The sequence below is a fragment of the Mustela erminea genome, chromosome 16 (assembly GCF_009829155.1).
Source record: "Mustela erminea isolate mMusErm1 chromosome 16, mMusErm1.Pri, whole genome shotgun sequence".
Lineage (NCBI taxonomy): Eukaryota > Metazoa > Chordata > Mammalia > Carnivora > Mustelidae > Mustela > Mustela erminea.
Window position 1 is genome coordinate 59,148,834 of NC_045629.1, and position 16,950 is coordinate 59,165,783.

Here is a 16,950-nt window from a genome sequence, read left to right on the forward strand (position 1 = left end):
TATTGGCAAGTTTCAAGTCATACTCCTTCCCTATCTGGGGTAAGCTAATAAGAAACCTGGGGTATGTTCTCCTTCAGAAAAAATGGGAATTTCAAACTGCATAAACTCTGGCCAGTGTGTAGGAACTTTCACTCCAGCATGACAATAAAGCCCAAAGCCAGTTAGCTTTGTTTCCTTAAGCAGTTCTGGATCTGACTGAATTCAGGTTTGGATTGTGCCCTGCTCTTCCCAGAAAGTCTCATTATATGAGTAATATATCTTTCATACCTTTTAGTGCATGTGTGGTGTCATAAGTCTTGACATCCAAACCAGATTTGGATGGGGGATCCTGGTCTAGCTGGTAATGAAACACAGCTTCGTCTAATTATATAAATAGTACCCAAAGAATTGAATTATATAAATATAGATACATATAATAATGACACTTTCCTTTCTCTAAAATGTTGGGCTTAAAAATAAGGGTTTCCTCCCTTATAGGCGCAAAATTAACATATACATTTCTTCATATTGACATTAATAGAACCATTCATTTTTAAAAAGAGAGAATGCTTTTCAACTGTTCTATATCTAACAAATAATGATAAATAGTAAATATACATTCTGAATAAACACACATTTTGTGAACATTTGTCATTGTTAGATAAGTAAATTCAATATTTACAAAACAGTAATCATTGATTTTGATGCACCGTTAAAAAATGAAGTGTCATAGAGTTTAAAAGTAGAATATAAAAAGCCTTTATTGACTGGAAGAGTTCATTCATTACTGAAAACTTCACACCAGGAAAAACAGAATGCCAATGACATGATTTACTGACCTAATGAGCATACAAAAATAATCTCAAAACAATTTGTCACTACAATTTGGGGAAAATTAGTGGCAATAAATTACTGAATTAAGTATAAAGATAGGTAATGACAACATAAATTATGTAAGGGATGCTGAGTAAAATAGATCATTGAAAACCACCGAGATATAAGATCAAAAGACAAATGGTCAGGTATGTGTCTGGGTTTTAAAGGAGAATATACACAAGAGTAAAAGAATGGCTACTCGTTTTAACACACAAGATGACAATAGTTAACTTCCTACCTGTGGTTCAAAACTACAGTAGTCAGTACTAAAAAGTACAGATACCCACAAGAATAAAAAAAAAAACACTATATGGGTATATCTATCTATCTATCTATCTCCATATAGTGGGTGATATAGATGTGCATGTGTGCACATCTTAGTTTCAATCTACTGTTTTTGCTTTTTTCTTTCTAAATTCTAAGAAGACTTAAATTTTTAAGTGCTACATTTTATAGACCAACAGTAAAAACAGTATTGTGAAAAATAGGGTATGCAAAATAAATTGTATTTAACAATCATTATGTAAATACCTAAATCTGTAAGATGGAAAAGAAATACTAAATTTAATGAATATAATAAGAATTAATGAAATATTCTTTATCTAATCATTATCAGTGCTTATACTATAATATTATGGTAAAGTCTGAGAAAAAAGCAAACCAAAGAACCCCACAGCTATCACCCCATATTGTAGGCAACATCAAGGGAAAAAATGTTTCTAAATTAACCTTGAGGAAAAATACTACAACGAAAAATAGGAAAAATAATGGTTGTGAATAAGAAACAAATATAAAATGTGTGAAAGTAGGAGAAAAATTCAACATGATGTCAATGATTTAAAACAAAACAAAACAAAAACTCCCTCCAGCAATACACAAAAGATTTTAGTAACTGTCTGTGCCCCTTGTACAGAGTAGACCAGTCTGAGAAGTTCATGTGATTTAGGAATTCATTACTTTGAAACCTATGCAAGCAGACTGCACTGATAGCACAAGATAAAGAGCGGGCAGACTGACTGGGAAAATGAAGAAGAAAAACCTGACAAAAGTTTTCAGGCATACTTCTAAGTTTCTACATTTGGAAGCTAGTCTTGGGGGCAGAGTTAGCTTTGTACCTTAATAAATATACATTCAAGGTGGGCCTTTTAGGAGGTGAAACTGTCTGGGATGCCAAACAGAAAATTAAGTCACCACAGACTAGATATACTCAAGGTGATTTGCACGTTGGACTTCTCCAAAAAATCTAAATGTCAGTTTGCATTCTACAGAGCTAATATTTATTACATGCATTAGAGAGTAATTTTTTTAAGGTTTTCTACATAAAAACTGTGGTAATATAGTCCATCCTCTGTAGTGAGTTGAGTAGCGTTGTTCCCCCCAAGCCCAACATCTGCCTAATTTGTATCTACCCAAGAGCTCAGAAAGTCATTGTATTTGGAAATAGGGTCTTTGTAGATGTAAAGAATTAAATATTGATATGAAATCACATTGGATTAGGGTGTGCCCTAAATCCAACAACAGGTGTCATTATAAGGAAAGAGGACAAAGATACATGCAGAAACAGAAGAGACACACACACAGGGCAAAGGTCTTGTGAAGACAGAGTCAGAAATCAGAGTGATGCAGCTATAAGCCACAGAAGGTCAAGGGTTGTTGAAAGCCACCAGGAGCTCTGAAGAAGTAAAGAAAGATTCTCCCATAGGGCTTTCAGAGGGAGTGTGGCACTAAGGATAACTTGATTTCAGAGATCTAGCCTCCAGAACTGAGAGAATAAATATCTATGGTTTAGTCACTGAGTTTGTGATTTTGTTATGGCAGCCTTCTGACACTAATACATTCTCTTTTATACATAATCCTGGATTGTGAGGAATGGGTGACAGAAGGGAAGTGAGGTTGGAAACCTGGAAAGGGATGATCATTTCAAAAAGTAATATTCTTTGTGAAACTAATTTAGGTTTTATGCTATTAGTTATGAATCATTTATTCTGAATTATAAAGAGGTCCTTCAGTATTTTTTTTAAATCCCATCTCCTTAAATTACTTCATGCATCTTGGTTCAGCAATTAGTCTATCTAAAATATTTAATTTTGTCCTTCTATTGTGTTTTTCTCTTGGGCTTTCTATAAAATAAGAACTCCATTAATTTTCATCCTAAGAGAAAACAAACACAGACATTAGCCTCTGACTTGTACCCTACCTTACTGCTGACCTAGCTCCTTCTGTTTTTCCTTAGTCAGAATTGTTAAAATAGAAGTCCACAACATTTATTCTCCAATTTCTATAATTCTACCCTCTCTATAACTTGATTTTGGCAGCTATGTTCTAGGTAAAAATACATATTAACAAAAATATTTTTCCTCTAACAGTGTCAATAGTTGTCCCACATTCTAAAGCATCTTATCTATATCAAATTCAAAATTGAAAATATGCTTTGCATGTTTTGGTACTTCAAAATAATGTATTGCATGAAGACTTAAACAATCAAACCATAAAAGGGAAACAACTATAATTAAAATTGAAAAATGAAGGAAAAATAAAACATATTTTATTAATAAAAAGATAGTATAGTTTTTAATCACCAAATCCAAATGAAATAGCTTAATTGTTAACATGAATAAATGTTACTCAATGATCCAGAATTATTCTAGTTCTACATATATAGAACAACCATAATCCTGCAGAATGAATATTACCAAACTGACCCTAATATCTGAAGTTCAATGAAATCCAGTGATGCTCGCGAAGGCATTAGGAATTGGCAATTTTCTTATCCAAAAAAACTGAAAGATAGGAATTGACTGACAGATAAATATTCATTCAATCAATCAGTAAAGTAGGGTCATATTATGTTCACATTTACCTGATACGAATTCAATTCTACATTGGGCAAAAATAAATAAATGAAAGCAATTTGGTAGCGCATGACCTATAAAAAATCAAGGTAGCTCATCTGGTATTATCTAAAGACACTGTTACCTGTTCTGACATTAGAGGAAAAATGTCCTGTTAGAATTATTCAGAGACTATATGGCTTATACAAAACTAGGTAGATGATCATTATGGGTGAGTTAAGGGATTTTATGCGTGCTGTTGATTACGTGTGATTTTCTCCTTATTTAACAACTGTAGAACATTAAACTTCATAAAAAATGAAATTTCAATGAATGAATTGAGTGTATTTGACATATATTATGCTAAATGATTAAAAAGTAAAATTCTAGGTGTGTCAGCATATAAAAGATACAGAAGAAGATTATAATTTGAGATAAGTGACAAAAAAAAAAAAAGTGAAAAATAATATATTAGGAATTGATACCAAAAAGCCATAAAGCAGTGGCAACAGAGCGAAATTATGAGAATGAAAGGAAGAAGAAGCAAAGTAGAAATGTGTGCTACTCTTGAGACCCTAATAAATCCATTAATTCAGGTTATTTTATTTTTGGTAAGTGGCAGTGGAGTGTCTTCAAATGTGAACATAAATGTGTGTGCAACTGTATCTCTGTGTATGTGACTGATTCATGTGCTATTTTGCCAGTCACTTATACATATCATATCATTTAATTATAAACTAACCCTATGAGGTAGACATTTATCACCTCTACTTCAGAGATGAGAAAAGTAAAATTCAGGGCAATGATGTGACTTATCTAATGAGAAAGAGTAATGAATTGTGCTTTGAATCCAGAAATCTGACTCCAGATTTGTCATGTCTAACGTCGTAATGAGCATGAACTATGTGAGATATATTTTATATATGGAATTTCATTCACTCTTTCCAACAACTCTGCTCTGCAGACATAATTAGCTCCATTTCAGAATTAAGAAACTGAGTCTCATAGAGCATATGTAACTTGTCCAAAAACAGATAGCTATAAGATGCGACATGCTGAAATTAAAATCCAAGTTTGTCTGACTTTGTAAGTAGTTTGAAAAACAGAATGATGCAACATTTGTAAAAATAAAATCAATTTTACTAATAAGTCAAAGTACATTTGATTTCATCCACAAATAATCTAAGATGTATTTAAAAATTAATATTAAAACAACTGATTATTATTTGCATTAATTTTTACATTAAGATGATTACATTTAATTTACATTATGTTTACTACGATAGAGTCCATTCTGTAGAAACTCCTTAATTTACTTTTATTTTAATCCATACTTTTTCCTTCCCTTTTTGAACACACATAGGCCACTGTAATATATCTCTGTGACCAGCCTGTCTATGTGTCAGGAAAGGAAATGTCTGATTTTTCTTTCTCATTTTTTTGGCCACATGATATTCAAAGAATAGATTTAATAAAAAAAATTGACAGCTTATAAAGACAACTGAGCTAACCATTCAACCTTCTGGACCATCATTGCTAGGGTTCTGTCAGCAACCATGCATTGCTGGCATTGGGGGTCTATAAACTCTTCTGGCAAGGAAAGAACTATTTTGGGGGCACCAAAGGCAAAATAATAATAAAAAAATTTAAGTAGACAATGCTTATCTTTCTAAGTAGACAATGCTTCTCTTCCTAAACTGTCATTCTCAAAGAACTCAACTCTGATTTAACCAATCAATATGCTAGGACAAAGAGATATTTTGTAAAGAGACACCTTGCTAATGTTGGCATTACTGTTCTATATCAAGGTTAAACACAAGGTTCAGTACTTCTGATGACAATGTTCTCTCCGTTGAAGATCTTGGGCTTGTTTCAGAAGAGAGAGGAGGAGGATATACAGGTAATATCAGGTTATAAGAAATTGGACTGGAAGCATCAGCTTATTTCATATATCAGCAGAAACATTAAGTCAAGATGTGATCCAAAAATCCTGATATGATAAAATCCATGTCCTTCTGCTAAAACCTTTGTCATTCAGACCGAGACATTCATTACAGCTGTAGCAAATCCTTTACCATGTAACACAATGCTGTAAATCTAAATTGCAGAAGTCTGAACTTTCAGCCTCTCTCCCATACTTTACTGCTCACTAAATATCCTTTGCCTATCCGTCCATAAACAGAGCTTAACCTGGGTGAGATCCAGCTGGATCTTAGATGCAAAACCTTTAGAAGCTAGGTAAGTGACTTCTAAGACTTGTGATCAGGGAGGTGTGAAGGCAGCAAAGGACACATTGTCTTCTCAGTGCCAATGCGGAACAGATTGTCAGCTTGACGAGAGGAGCTGAAATGTCCTTTGCTGTCTTTTCATATTCGTTGCTGTCCCAGATACTAGGTACTTAAAACAAAAATCTTTTCTTCCTGGAAATGTGTTTGAAAAAGTATAAAACAATATGATTGTTTTGTACACACTTTTGTCCTTATTGTAATAGTTCTTTATTTGACTTTATGCATACTTTGCAGAGTACACTTTGCTTTATGCTCTGGTAATTTCCCATTTTATGTAATTCCAACATGAAGGCACTTGCAAGGTTACTGGATGTACTTATTTTTAAAAATTAAAAACAATCCTGTTTTCATTTTTATATTGTTGTTCACCTGTGTACTTGACTGTAAATTCAGATTGAGTAAAATGACCTCAAAATTTTATTATTACAAAGCTACTATCTATAAAGAATTACAGAGTAAAGCACTTTATGAATAGTGAATATTTTCATTAAAAAACTAACATTTTTGAATAGCGTGTAGTGGAAAATAAAGCATGTCTGGAATGAAATACTATGTGATGAGGTGAATGTTACTTACCAAACTCCTTTGGAACTGCTATAGAATAAACACAATTATGTCCAACACTGTAATTTTTGGGATAGTTTGGTGATAGAACAGTGCCTTCTGAACCTGTTGAACGACTTCCACAAGGTGCTAGGAAATAAAAATGACAAAAAATATTTTTTAGAAGAACTTAAAAAAATCATGCTATGGATATTTTCTTGTTATAAAATTATAGCTTTTGAACTTTAAGGTGTAAGACTTCTTTCCATCTTTTAACAAGATCCATCATTGTCAAATATTTTAAAAAATAAATTGTGGTCATATAAAATTTTAAGTATTCAGATCCACTCTTCTCAGAAATAAAGTTAATATAATAGTATCATAATGGTACTATCTCTAGAGGTAATAATGGTAGCCCTGCTTTCATTTATGGTAAAAGTGTAAAGATAACCATCTTTTTTATAATGATGAGAAATTACATATGCAGGTGGGAAACTGTTTTACTCACTGCCAGGCTTTGACAAGATACTCAAAATCAACCTTGATTATGCTGCCACCAAATTAAGTATTTTTATTCATGGGACAGGAACGGCTGCATCAACACATTCACCCGCTCATCTAAGTAAAATACTCTCAATAACCTTTATCCATTTATAAGACTTATATTTGAATCAGAAGAACTGCTGATGGTGTACAGAGTCAGATTGTTTTTTGCTACCTCAGCCCCAAATGTACTATGTTCTTACAAAAAGTGAGGGTGAAACCAATGTTTCTGGCAAATTTGTAGACCACGGTTCTGCTGTTCCCAAGATAGGGGATTACATTAGGTTTTATAGTTCTGGGCTATGAAATAGACCTGGGCTACTGAGGCAGATTTAGGTGTTGAAAACATAAAGATGATAGTTGATATTCTCTAAGTGAATGAGATCACCCAGAAAACTATGCAAAGTGAAAAAAAGATGGCCGAAGACGAGTTCTGGGGAACGCCAAGGTTAGGATCAGATAGAGGGTGGCAACAGAGAAAATAGTGTCTTGGAAGCCAAGGGAGAAAAAGAAGTTAAAAGAAAGTGTTTAACAGCGTTAAGTGTTGCAAAGTGGGAATAAATGAAAAAGGAATCTGAATAAATGAAAAAGGAATCTGTGTGGATTTGGCAACCTGGAGTATCATAGAGCAGGGTCTTCCTTCCATCCATGATTTTCTCAAGGAGGGATTCAGTCTAACTGCAGGCCCTCTGGCCTCGCCCCTAATCTCCACCCCCACACCCGAGGTAGAGGTAGAATGAGGTTCCCCACTGGTGAAAACAGGATGGGAATTTCTCCTTTACCGCAGATGGGGACCATTCTGCTTGAAGAGCCCACTGGCTGGTCTGCTCCTCTGCAGTGTTAAGTATTACAGGGAGAGTCTGGTGAGAGAGTGACTGATTGTTGAGGGACACCTGTAGTGGCCTTAGAAAGCCTACTGTTTGAGCTCCTCTGCTTTTATCCATATTAAAGCTAACAGCTTGCTTTCCTTCAGCCTATCCTTTAATCAGCTTCGAACCTGTGCAGAGGGGACTCCCAAGCAAAACGGGAATTTTTGGTACCATTAATACAACAGTTTCAACTAGAGCAGCTTTCTGTAAACTACAGCCTGCCAACCAAATCCAGCTCAAAATGAGGTTTTTTACATTCGTACAGTTACAAAACAAAACTAAGAGTATGTGACGGTGATGTATGCGGCCAAAATCCCACAATACCATCTGGCCCTTTACAGAAAAAAAAGTTTGCTAACCCTTGAAGTAGAGACATGGTAGCTAGATTGTAGTTGGATAAAGAGTAAGAGGTCTTGGGGCTCCTGGGTGGCTCAGTGGGTTAAAGCCTCTGCCTTTGGCTGGGGTCATGATCCGGGGATCCTGGGATTGAGCCCCGCATCAGGCTCTCTGTTCAGCAGGGAGCCTGCTTCCCCATCTCTCTCTCTGCCTGCCTCTCTGCCTACTTGTGATCTCTGTCTGTCAAATAAATAAATAAAATCTTAAAGAACAAAACAAACAAAAAAAGGAGAATAAGTGGAATGTAAGGAGTAGTTAGGGAAGGGTGGAAAGCTGAGTTTTTGTTATTGTTTTGTTTAACAGGGAGGAAGGACTCATTACAAAGGGAAAATCAGAGGCAGCCCCAGAGTCTAGGAAAAGGTAAGATCAAGAACAAAAGTTGAGTGATTAGCTTTGGAAAACTTCGGGGACACTCCTCTGTGACCTGAGAAAAGGGTTGAAGGAAACTAGAATTGCATAGATTTAATTATATGTTGGAAATGTATTGGAGTTAATGCTGGATTTTCCTTTTAAAGAGAGCTAGATGCAGTCAGTGGTGTGTTGGGTGACTCGAGAAGAGTCCTGACATTTGAAAAAGTAAACATTTTGATGGATTCCTGGCCAGAGTTTAAAATATAGTAATATATTTAAAACACATACATACAACCCCAATAGTATCTTATATCACATAGGGTGGCTAATGAATGTTCTGCCTTTTAATGTTCTATAAAATGGTAATAGCTAGAATTAAACATACTAAAATTAGAAATCCACAGAACAACAAATTGACAGTGATGATGATAACCAAAGATGCATTGCTCTCATCACTTATTATTGTTTGAGATTACAGTAGTCAGGTGCATTCTTAGTTCAACACTGATAACTTTATTTCGCTGATAATACTACTGATGAGAGAATCATTCAAGAATGAGTAGCATGTTTTATGTGAACTTACCTTCTGATTTTAAGGTGCTCCAAAATTACAATACTTTGAGTGTCTGTGACAGTAATTCTTATTTTTATATTTGGGAAATATGAATAGCAATGAGATCTTCTACCTCAAGTTCAGCTTTGTGACTTAGTCGTGAACATTCTGCATCCCACATTAATATGCCTCTGACAGTCTCAATTTGCTTTTTACCTTTTATTTTGCATAATGGACATTTAAGACAACTTTTAAAAAATATCATTTATAAATATAAAAAATGTGAAGTTTTTTTTTTTTAAACCACTGGTGAATATATATGAGGTTGCAGTATAATCCTATGTTCTTAGGGTAAATAATACTACGTTAGATTCTGTTATTTGGACTAGTAGCAATAATTTTACGTTTCTTCTGGTCAGTGCTTATAGCATGTCCTAGTTTATAATAAATTATATTGAATACTATAGTGACACACTATTTTATGTAGTGTGCAGATAATATAAATAAGGGAAAATTAACTGTGCACTGAGATACCAATTTATTTTAATCTGTTCTATGTTTCTAAAAATCAAATGCAATAATGCCTAAGCCAGAGCAACTTTACTAATTCTCCTAATATTGGTTCCTAGAAGCTTTTTATACTCTCTCTTCCTGTTTTAATTTCATCTTACTGGATAGTACAGAAAGGGGAAGCCTTTATTTTTTTCTGGCTCTGTTAACAATCAGTAGAAGTCAGAAGCCAGCCAAAACTTTGAATGCTATGCTTATTTTTCCCATTTGAATTGTACCTGAATTTCCCATTTGAATTTGTCACACTTGCTGTGTTTCTCTAAATAGCCCATATCCCTTGGAATGCATTAAATGTAAGAACTCATCTGTACCTGTTCCTGATTATAACTTATTTGATACATCTGACTACTTCTTAAATCTATGCTTAATAACATTGTTGTAGAACACATTAATTAGGAGAAGAGAAGAAACTTACTTATGGCTAAGTAAGTTTGGGAAATACATGGATTAAAAAAAAATAGTTCTTCACTATATGGCCTCACTTACGCTTTAGTAAGATCTGGGGAATGTCATGTTCTTACTTACACAATTACTTGATCATGGACACTGTTTCAGTGTAATGTCTCCCAGGACCAATGTTCCCTAGAACACACTTTGCAAAATGCCAGACTGATGATTTCAGAATGTGCTATCACTTTGGCAATAATCCTAACATTTATGTTATTGCCCATAATTGATTATAATTTTGTAGTTCTAACAAATTGTTTTATATATGCACATAGAGCTGAAATATTTTAAAGATTTAAAATGTCAGACTTAGCCTATTTTAAGTACTATTATTCTTGACACGCTTTCCCTGACTCTTGGGGTCCAATACATCGATTTGTTAGTTGTTCCCTTATATAGCTCACCAGTTTCTCTCTCCTCTCCGCCATGGTAAGTACCACAATCCAGATTCTCAACAGTTTTCACTTGGGCTCTTCCAACAGACAACTAGCTCCACTCATCTCCAGAAGTTCTCACCATTGCTAATGACTTTTCTAACAGACAAGTCTTATCATATTTCTCTTCTCTTTCTAGAACAATTCTGATAAACATTATGTTCTCCATAAATGTCTGTGGGATGATTGAATGAACTATCCTTGCAAGACCAGGCAGGCTACTATAAAATGCTGTTCCATCATTAGCATACAGCAGAAACATTTCATTTCATTTAAATTACCCCAGAAATTCACTAAATCCCCAACAGAATTGAGACATACCCTCTCTTAATAAATCCATATAAGCCTACTTTTTTTTTTGGTGATTGAAATATTCTGGTTATGAGGAATCACTGTAGCTTTACATTTAGAGACAATATTATGTGAAAGATATGTATTTAAACATTCTTATTTAAGTAAGATATTTAAATATTTAAAATTTAAATAATTTAAGATACTTAATTTTTTTAAATATTTAAATACATTTAAACATATGTATATAAACATTGGAAATACGTTCAATGACAGAACTCGTGACAGCCACATGGATATTGAGTTCCACTGAAGGAATAGCAAACTCTTGTCTACCATTTTACAGTAGCAAATCCATGCTAACATTTTAACAATCTGGAGCATACCTTCATTGAGTGAGCGACGTCACTCATACAGTTTAATTTTGTATGATTTTTCTTGTTCTCATATATATATTTTAATTCTCTTTGGCTGAATTTATATGGCTTGATTTGTATAAGTAAAATGTGCCTGTACTATAACTATACTCTGTATGTATGTTTTACTCTTGCAGTATAAAATACACAGTAGACAGATGTGGTATTTCCAGGGAAACAAGAGGATGAGTCTGCAAATGAGTTTCAAGACTTCTAGTCATTTAGTGAAAAGGACTCCCCACCTATGGTTTGATCATGTGTGTGGGATAAAGGAGGAAGACTGAGGAAGAAGAACAAGGAACTTCCCAGTAAGTGAAATAGAAGAATCCCAAACCATTTTTATGGAAGAGATACTTTGGAATCCACATATATTTGAGACTTTATAATACATGCAACACAGCCTTGAGCTACTTTCCATTTCAAATCTGCTTTTCACTTGTGTAATGTTTAATTTATTATCAAATATACTCTATAATGAAAATTATTATATAATATATAAATTTTTCTCAGAAAGCAAGTTAGGTACTTTTAAAAGTGATGAATTCTTGTAGGTCACAAAAGAGCAATATGGTATATTAAATCAATAATTTACTAGATGTAGCCTGTGACTCCTTCAGTTTGAAAGAACTGCTGTACCTTACAAAAGTTCTGGCCCACTTCTAGTAAATTACTTATGCCCTGATACAGCCTGATTGAATGTCACAAATCAAAAATTCTGGTTTAGAAAGTATTTGAAAGTTGTATTGCCCATTGAGCTTTTTTCCCCCCTTTCTTTTCTTTTATTTTCTTTCTTTCTTTTCTTTTTTTCTTTTTTAAGAGAAGTCCTTTCATTAACACTTAAACTCTGGAATTGAATTTATAATACAGACAACTGATATTCCCAGTATTGACTTTGAGATTAAAACTACTATGCTTCTTCTGTCCTTTGTTTAAAACCTTGTTCTTAGCTTAAAAAAAAAAAATCTTATAATTCAGCCATTCATTTCTCTTTTTTTTTTCAGCCATTCATTTCATGCTTCTCTTCATGTCTCCTGTATAATCATTTCATTTTGTTTATCTTAAACAATAAGCCTCCAATAAGGCTATTCTAGCATAATGGTAATAATTATTTCTTTAAATTATAAACTGTTACTCTAAGTAACTTATTTATTTTTATTTTCATTTCTTTCTCCATTAGTTCTGGTACATTCACATTTATTTATCTGAAAAACTAAAGTTAATATTGCCATGAGTTTCCTATTACCTCATCTGTCACCTAAAAAAAAATAAAAAACAAAACCAAAATTCAGTCTTTATTACTTGTGAATTAATTTTGTGGTAAAATTCGACACTCCTGTTTAACACTAAAAAAACAAAAAATCCATCTCCATGTTGTAATCAGTGGCTTGTAAACTATTTTAATCACTCACTAAGTAAACTTAGAAGCATATGAGCTTCTACATCTGTCACCTCACTGATTGCCTGGACTCACTCATTTGATTTTGCTGGCTAGGAAGGCCCTCCCTTCATGCCCCAGTGCTCGATGAGCTGTGTTCTCCATCAGAGTGTGTTCTTAAAGAAAGAAGAATCGTACTATGACATAGACCTATGAGTAGCTATATTCCTTGATAGATTTGCCATGCTACCATATATAAATTCTACTAATAGTAAGGATGTTAGTGGTATCTGTGATGCCTGTGTCACTCACTTTTAACCTCATTTTCAAGATTGAGGTATAATTCACATACCATAAAATTCACCCTTTTAAAATATACAATTGAGTGTTTTTTTTTTTTTTAAAGATTTTATTTGTTTATTTGACAGACAGAGATCACAAGTAGGCAGAGAGGCAGGCAGAGAGAGAGAGAGGGAAGCAGGCTCCCCGCTGAGCAGAGAGCCCGATGCGGGACTCGATCCCAGGACCCCGAGATCATGACCTGAGCTGAAGGCAGCGGCTTAACCACTGAGCCACCCAGGCGCCCAGTGGGGTTTGTTTTTAATAGCATATTCATGAAGTAGTGTAACCAACCCTCTACTTTTAGAATATTTCTGTCATCCCCAAAGGAATTCCTATATTCATAAGCAGTCGCTCCCTATTCCCTATATTCCCAAGTCCCTAGCAATCGCTAGTCTACGATTTTGTAGAAAAGTGTATATGGAAAGACAAGTTCTTAAAATGGTTTTAGTTGAATTGTTGATGTTTTTTAAAAACTAAAATCCCTCTTCATTGCTTAGTTTGATTTCCAACTCATTGACTTTAAGGGATGGCAATTTTTATTGTTTAAAAATTATTTTAAAAGTTAATATATTAGTACAAAATGAACTTAAAAAAAATCCTCTGTGACAATTTATTACTCCTGCCTGATTGCTTTACAAACATGATTTCTCAGGGAAGTCTTCCCTGTCTTCTAGACTAGTTCAGAGGATCCCATCATAACAGCATTCCATTATGTTCAGAACACTTAATTGCAACTTGTTTTGTATTTATATTTATATAAAGCCACTTATTTATATAGGGTCTGTCTCTGTCTCTGAGCTCCCAGAATCTATTAAGTCAAAGTTTCCATTTCCTTTTTATACACGATTTATACTTCCGGAGTCAAGCATGGTGTCAGTTTATATAATGGCTTTCAATAAATATGTTATAATTGTCTCTTTTCCTAATAGGACAGATCAGTTCTTTCCTGAATCAGAAAAGTCCTAAAACTCAGTTTAGGAGCGTGGGAAGAAATACCCGGTCTTGGGGTTGGCTTAGGTTTGAAGCTATTTAGAACCTCAATATGGTTCAGATTTACTCACTAACTCTCCCATATATTTCAATCTAACTGACTGGTTTTGGGATAGGATTAAGAAACAAATTCCCTCTTGCACAGAGAGCTCTGTATTGTCTTTTTTTTTTTTTTTTTTTTTTATGTGTATGTGTTGAAGTGAAAGGCTCACTGGCTTAACATAAGTGTAAAATGAAATTTTCTGTGTTTAATAAAGGGGAAGGAAGCAGCAACTCCTTTAGGGTGTCTGTTTTAAACCATAATAGGCCCAAGGTTTTGATTTTACAGTGCAAGACTGCTGGCCTTCTAGAAACATACTTTAGAAATTCACTAGGGTTTCTTACAAGGTATAGTCACAAGGTATACAGAGACAAGTTGTATCAGTTTGTCTCTCAAGGAGATAAAAAAAGAGTTATTGGTTCTTTATAAATTTGTATGAGATTCTGTCTGGTCTTTGTAGCATCTTTCAAAAGCATCCTGCAATGTTCATTATATTCTAAATATGCTTATTCAATAATATACCTGCTTCTTTTCTCTCTAGGTTTTGTGGGTTGAACATTCTAATAGGATATTTGTTTCTCCAAAAGAGTTCTCCAATACAGTGTGATTCTCAACATGACCAAATAGTTACTGTTGTATCCTTTATTTTCTTTATCTGTAAGGAGAAAAGCTGTGGGCTGATTCAGTTTTCTGTATAAGTAAATTTTTTTTTTTTTTTTTTTTTTTTGTTTTCTGTAAAAAGGGGTAACACATTAGGGAGGCATGTTTGAAGTCTGACTTAAACATAAAAACTACATGACGGTGGAGAACACAGGTTTCTTCGCACAATGAGAGGCCATGCAACTACCCATCTGGAGACATGGTGTAGTGGCTGAAATGGCAAGGGCAGAGAAAATAAAAATTGTTTAAATAGGAGCTCCAAGTCAGTGGTCACAAGAAAATGTGTTCTGAATTATAAGCATTGATTTGCAATCAGATTGCTTCTTACATAGGGAACTCGACATAGGATGCTCCAGAATTCATAACAGTAGGGATTTATTTATAACAATGCTAATGATTCTCTAGACTAGCATGGAGGAGGCCAACTGGAGTGATAATGTCAGTAAGAGGGTCTGGAAATAGCAGGTACTCAATCACATTAGTTTCCCTCCCAGTTTCATTTTAAATAATATTCCACCCCTCCCCATATGAAAACAAAACATGCTTTGGTTTTATCTCAATACTACTTTAAATTTTTTAAAATAGAAAATACATTTGGAGTGCCTGTCTGACTCAGTTGGTAGAGAATGTGACTCGATCTGGGGTCATGAGTTGAAGCCTCTTACTGGGCCTACTTAAAAAAATAGGAAATACATTATACTTCTTTGTAGAACATGATTCTGACACATAATCCATATATTGTGTCTGTGAACAAATTCCTATGTATAGCTAATGAAAGGCAGATATTTGATGATACTCAGAAATAATTTACCTCTAGGCCTTTGTTTTATGAGTCTTTCATCCACACACTTTAATTATGTCACATATTTAAATGGCATCAAATGCTAAATGGCTCAGTATATTAGATTACATAATATCTATATTCATTTATAATGCAACGGGACTTCACACTTGCTTTAAATCTCAAAAAAAATTCTGTAAACCTTAAGGACATTTGGAATAAGAGATTAGCCCAAGGCAAGCCTTGCCATTTAAGCAGAAGATCTGGACTAAAACTTGAGTTAGCTACTTCATGCACTAAAGCAATATGAGTTAATTAAAAGTAGGTCAAATGATGTTACTAATGAGAGATAACTGTAGAGTTGGAGAGGTATAATTATGAAATGAACTTTTTATTTTTCATTTTGTTTGTTTCAAATTTTCTCTTCAGTTGATAGTACAAGAAGGTTATTTATTTATTTAGCATTATTATTTAAAGCTTTTATCATTCCACATAGAGTTGAAAGTTGAACAATGAATGGGACTGGATGACTACTGGATGTCTAATCATAACACTCATGTGTATGTACTTTGGACAGACTTATAGTTATCAGTGACTGAGTTACAAAATCTTTTTTCCACCCCCAGAATCTAGGACTTATATTAGCATGAGAGAAACAAAGAGATTGAAAATAATGGTGCAGATGTTCAAAGGAACCAACACTGACTATATCTGTTAGGGTATTTGCATTCTGTATAAGGTTGTGTTTCGAATGAAATGCAAAAATGCATTTCAGATGAAGACTTATTATTAGTTATCGGTAGGAATTTGCTTTTTCTTAATTCTCATACTTAACTTGGAGGAAGGTTTCAGAAATAAATGGGAAACCCAAAATTGTACCACTTATTTTTGAAGCCATGCATCCATTCATGAAACATTTAACCACCTGAAATATGCCATAACTGTTAGGTTCGAAAGATATAAAAAAGATCAATGCAAGGTCATTTGTAGAATTAATCAGCCTACCTAGAGGACAGTGATTAAGCCTGGACTCCAAAACTACTGGTAGGCAACTGTGACTTTGAACAAGTGACTGAACCTGTTTTTGTGTCTTGGTTTCCTCATCTGTAAATGAGAATATTAGTAGTCCCTAAATCACAGAGTTGTAGTAAGGCATAAAATAATATGTGTAGAGAACTTGAAACTGTTCTCAGCACAGACAAGTTATTATCTCTTATCAGTCCTCTCTATGGGCTTTCTTGTTGAGCTGCTTCAAATTCTATCTACTTTTCCTGTTGCTCTTTCCTCTATGTGTTTATAAATGCTGAACCCTAGGTGTGAAACACACCATCTCCTTATGTCTTGTACCTCACCTGGTTCCTCCTTATTTATATTT

The 16,950-nt window shown here is 34.0% G+C and overlaps 1 protein-coding gene across 5 annotated transcripts in view; it reads right to left on the minus strand.

Annotated features, from left to right (window-relative positions):
• CSMD3 (CUB and Sushi multiple domains 3) overlaps nt 1-16,950 on the minus strand; it is a 1,246,643-nt gene that overhangs the window by 230,754 nt on the left and 998,939 nt on the right. For all 5 annotated transcript variants that reach the window (XM_032316321.1, XM_032316320.1, XM_032316319.1 and 2 more), the window contains one exon: nt 6,551-6,667. In XM_032316321.1, the coding sequence (XP_032172212.1) occupies nt 6,551-6,667 (117 nt within the window). The remainder of the gene's footprint in view (nt 1-6,550; nt 6,668-16,950) is intronic.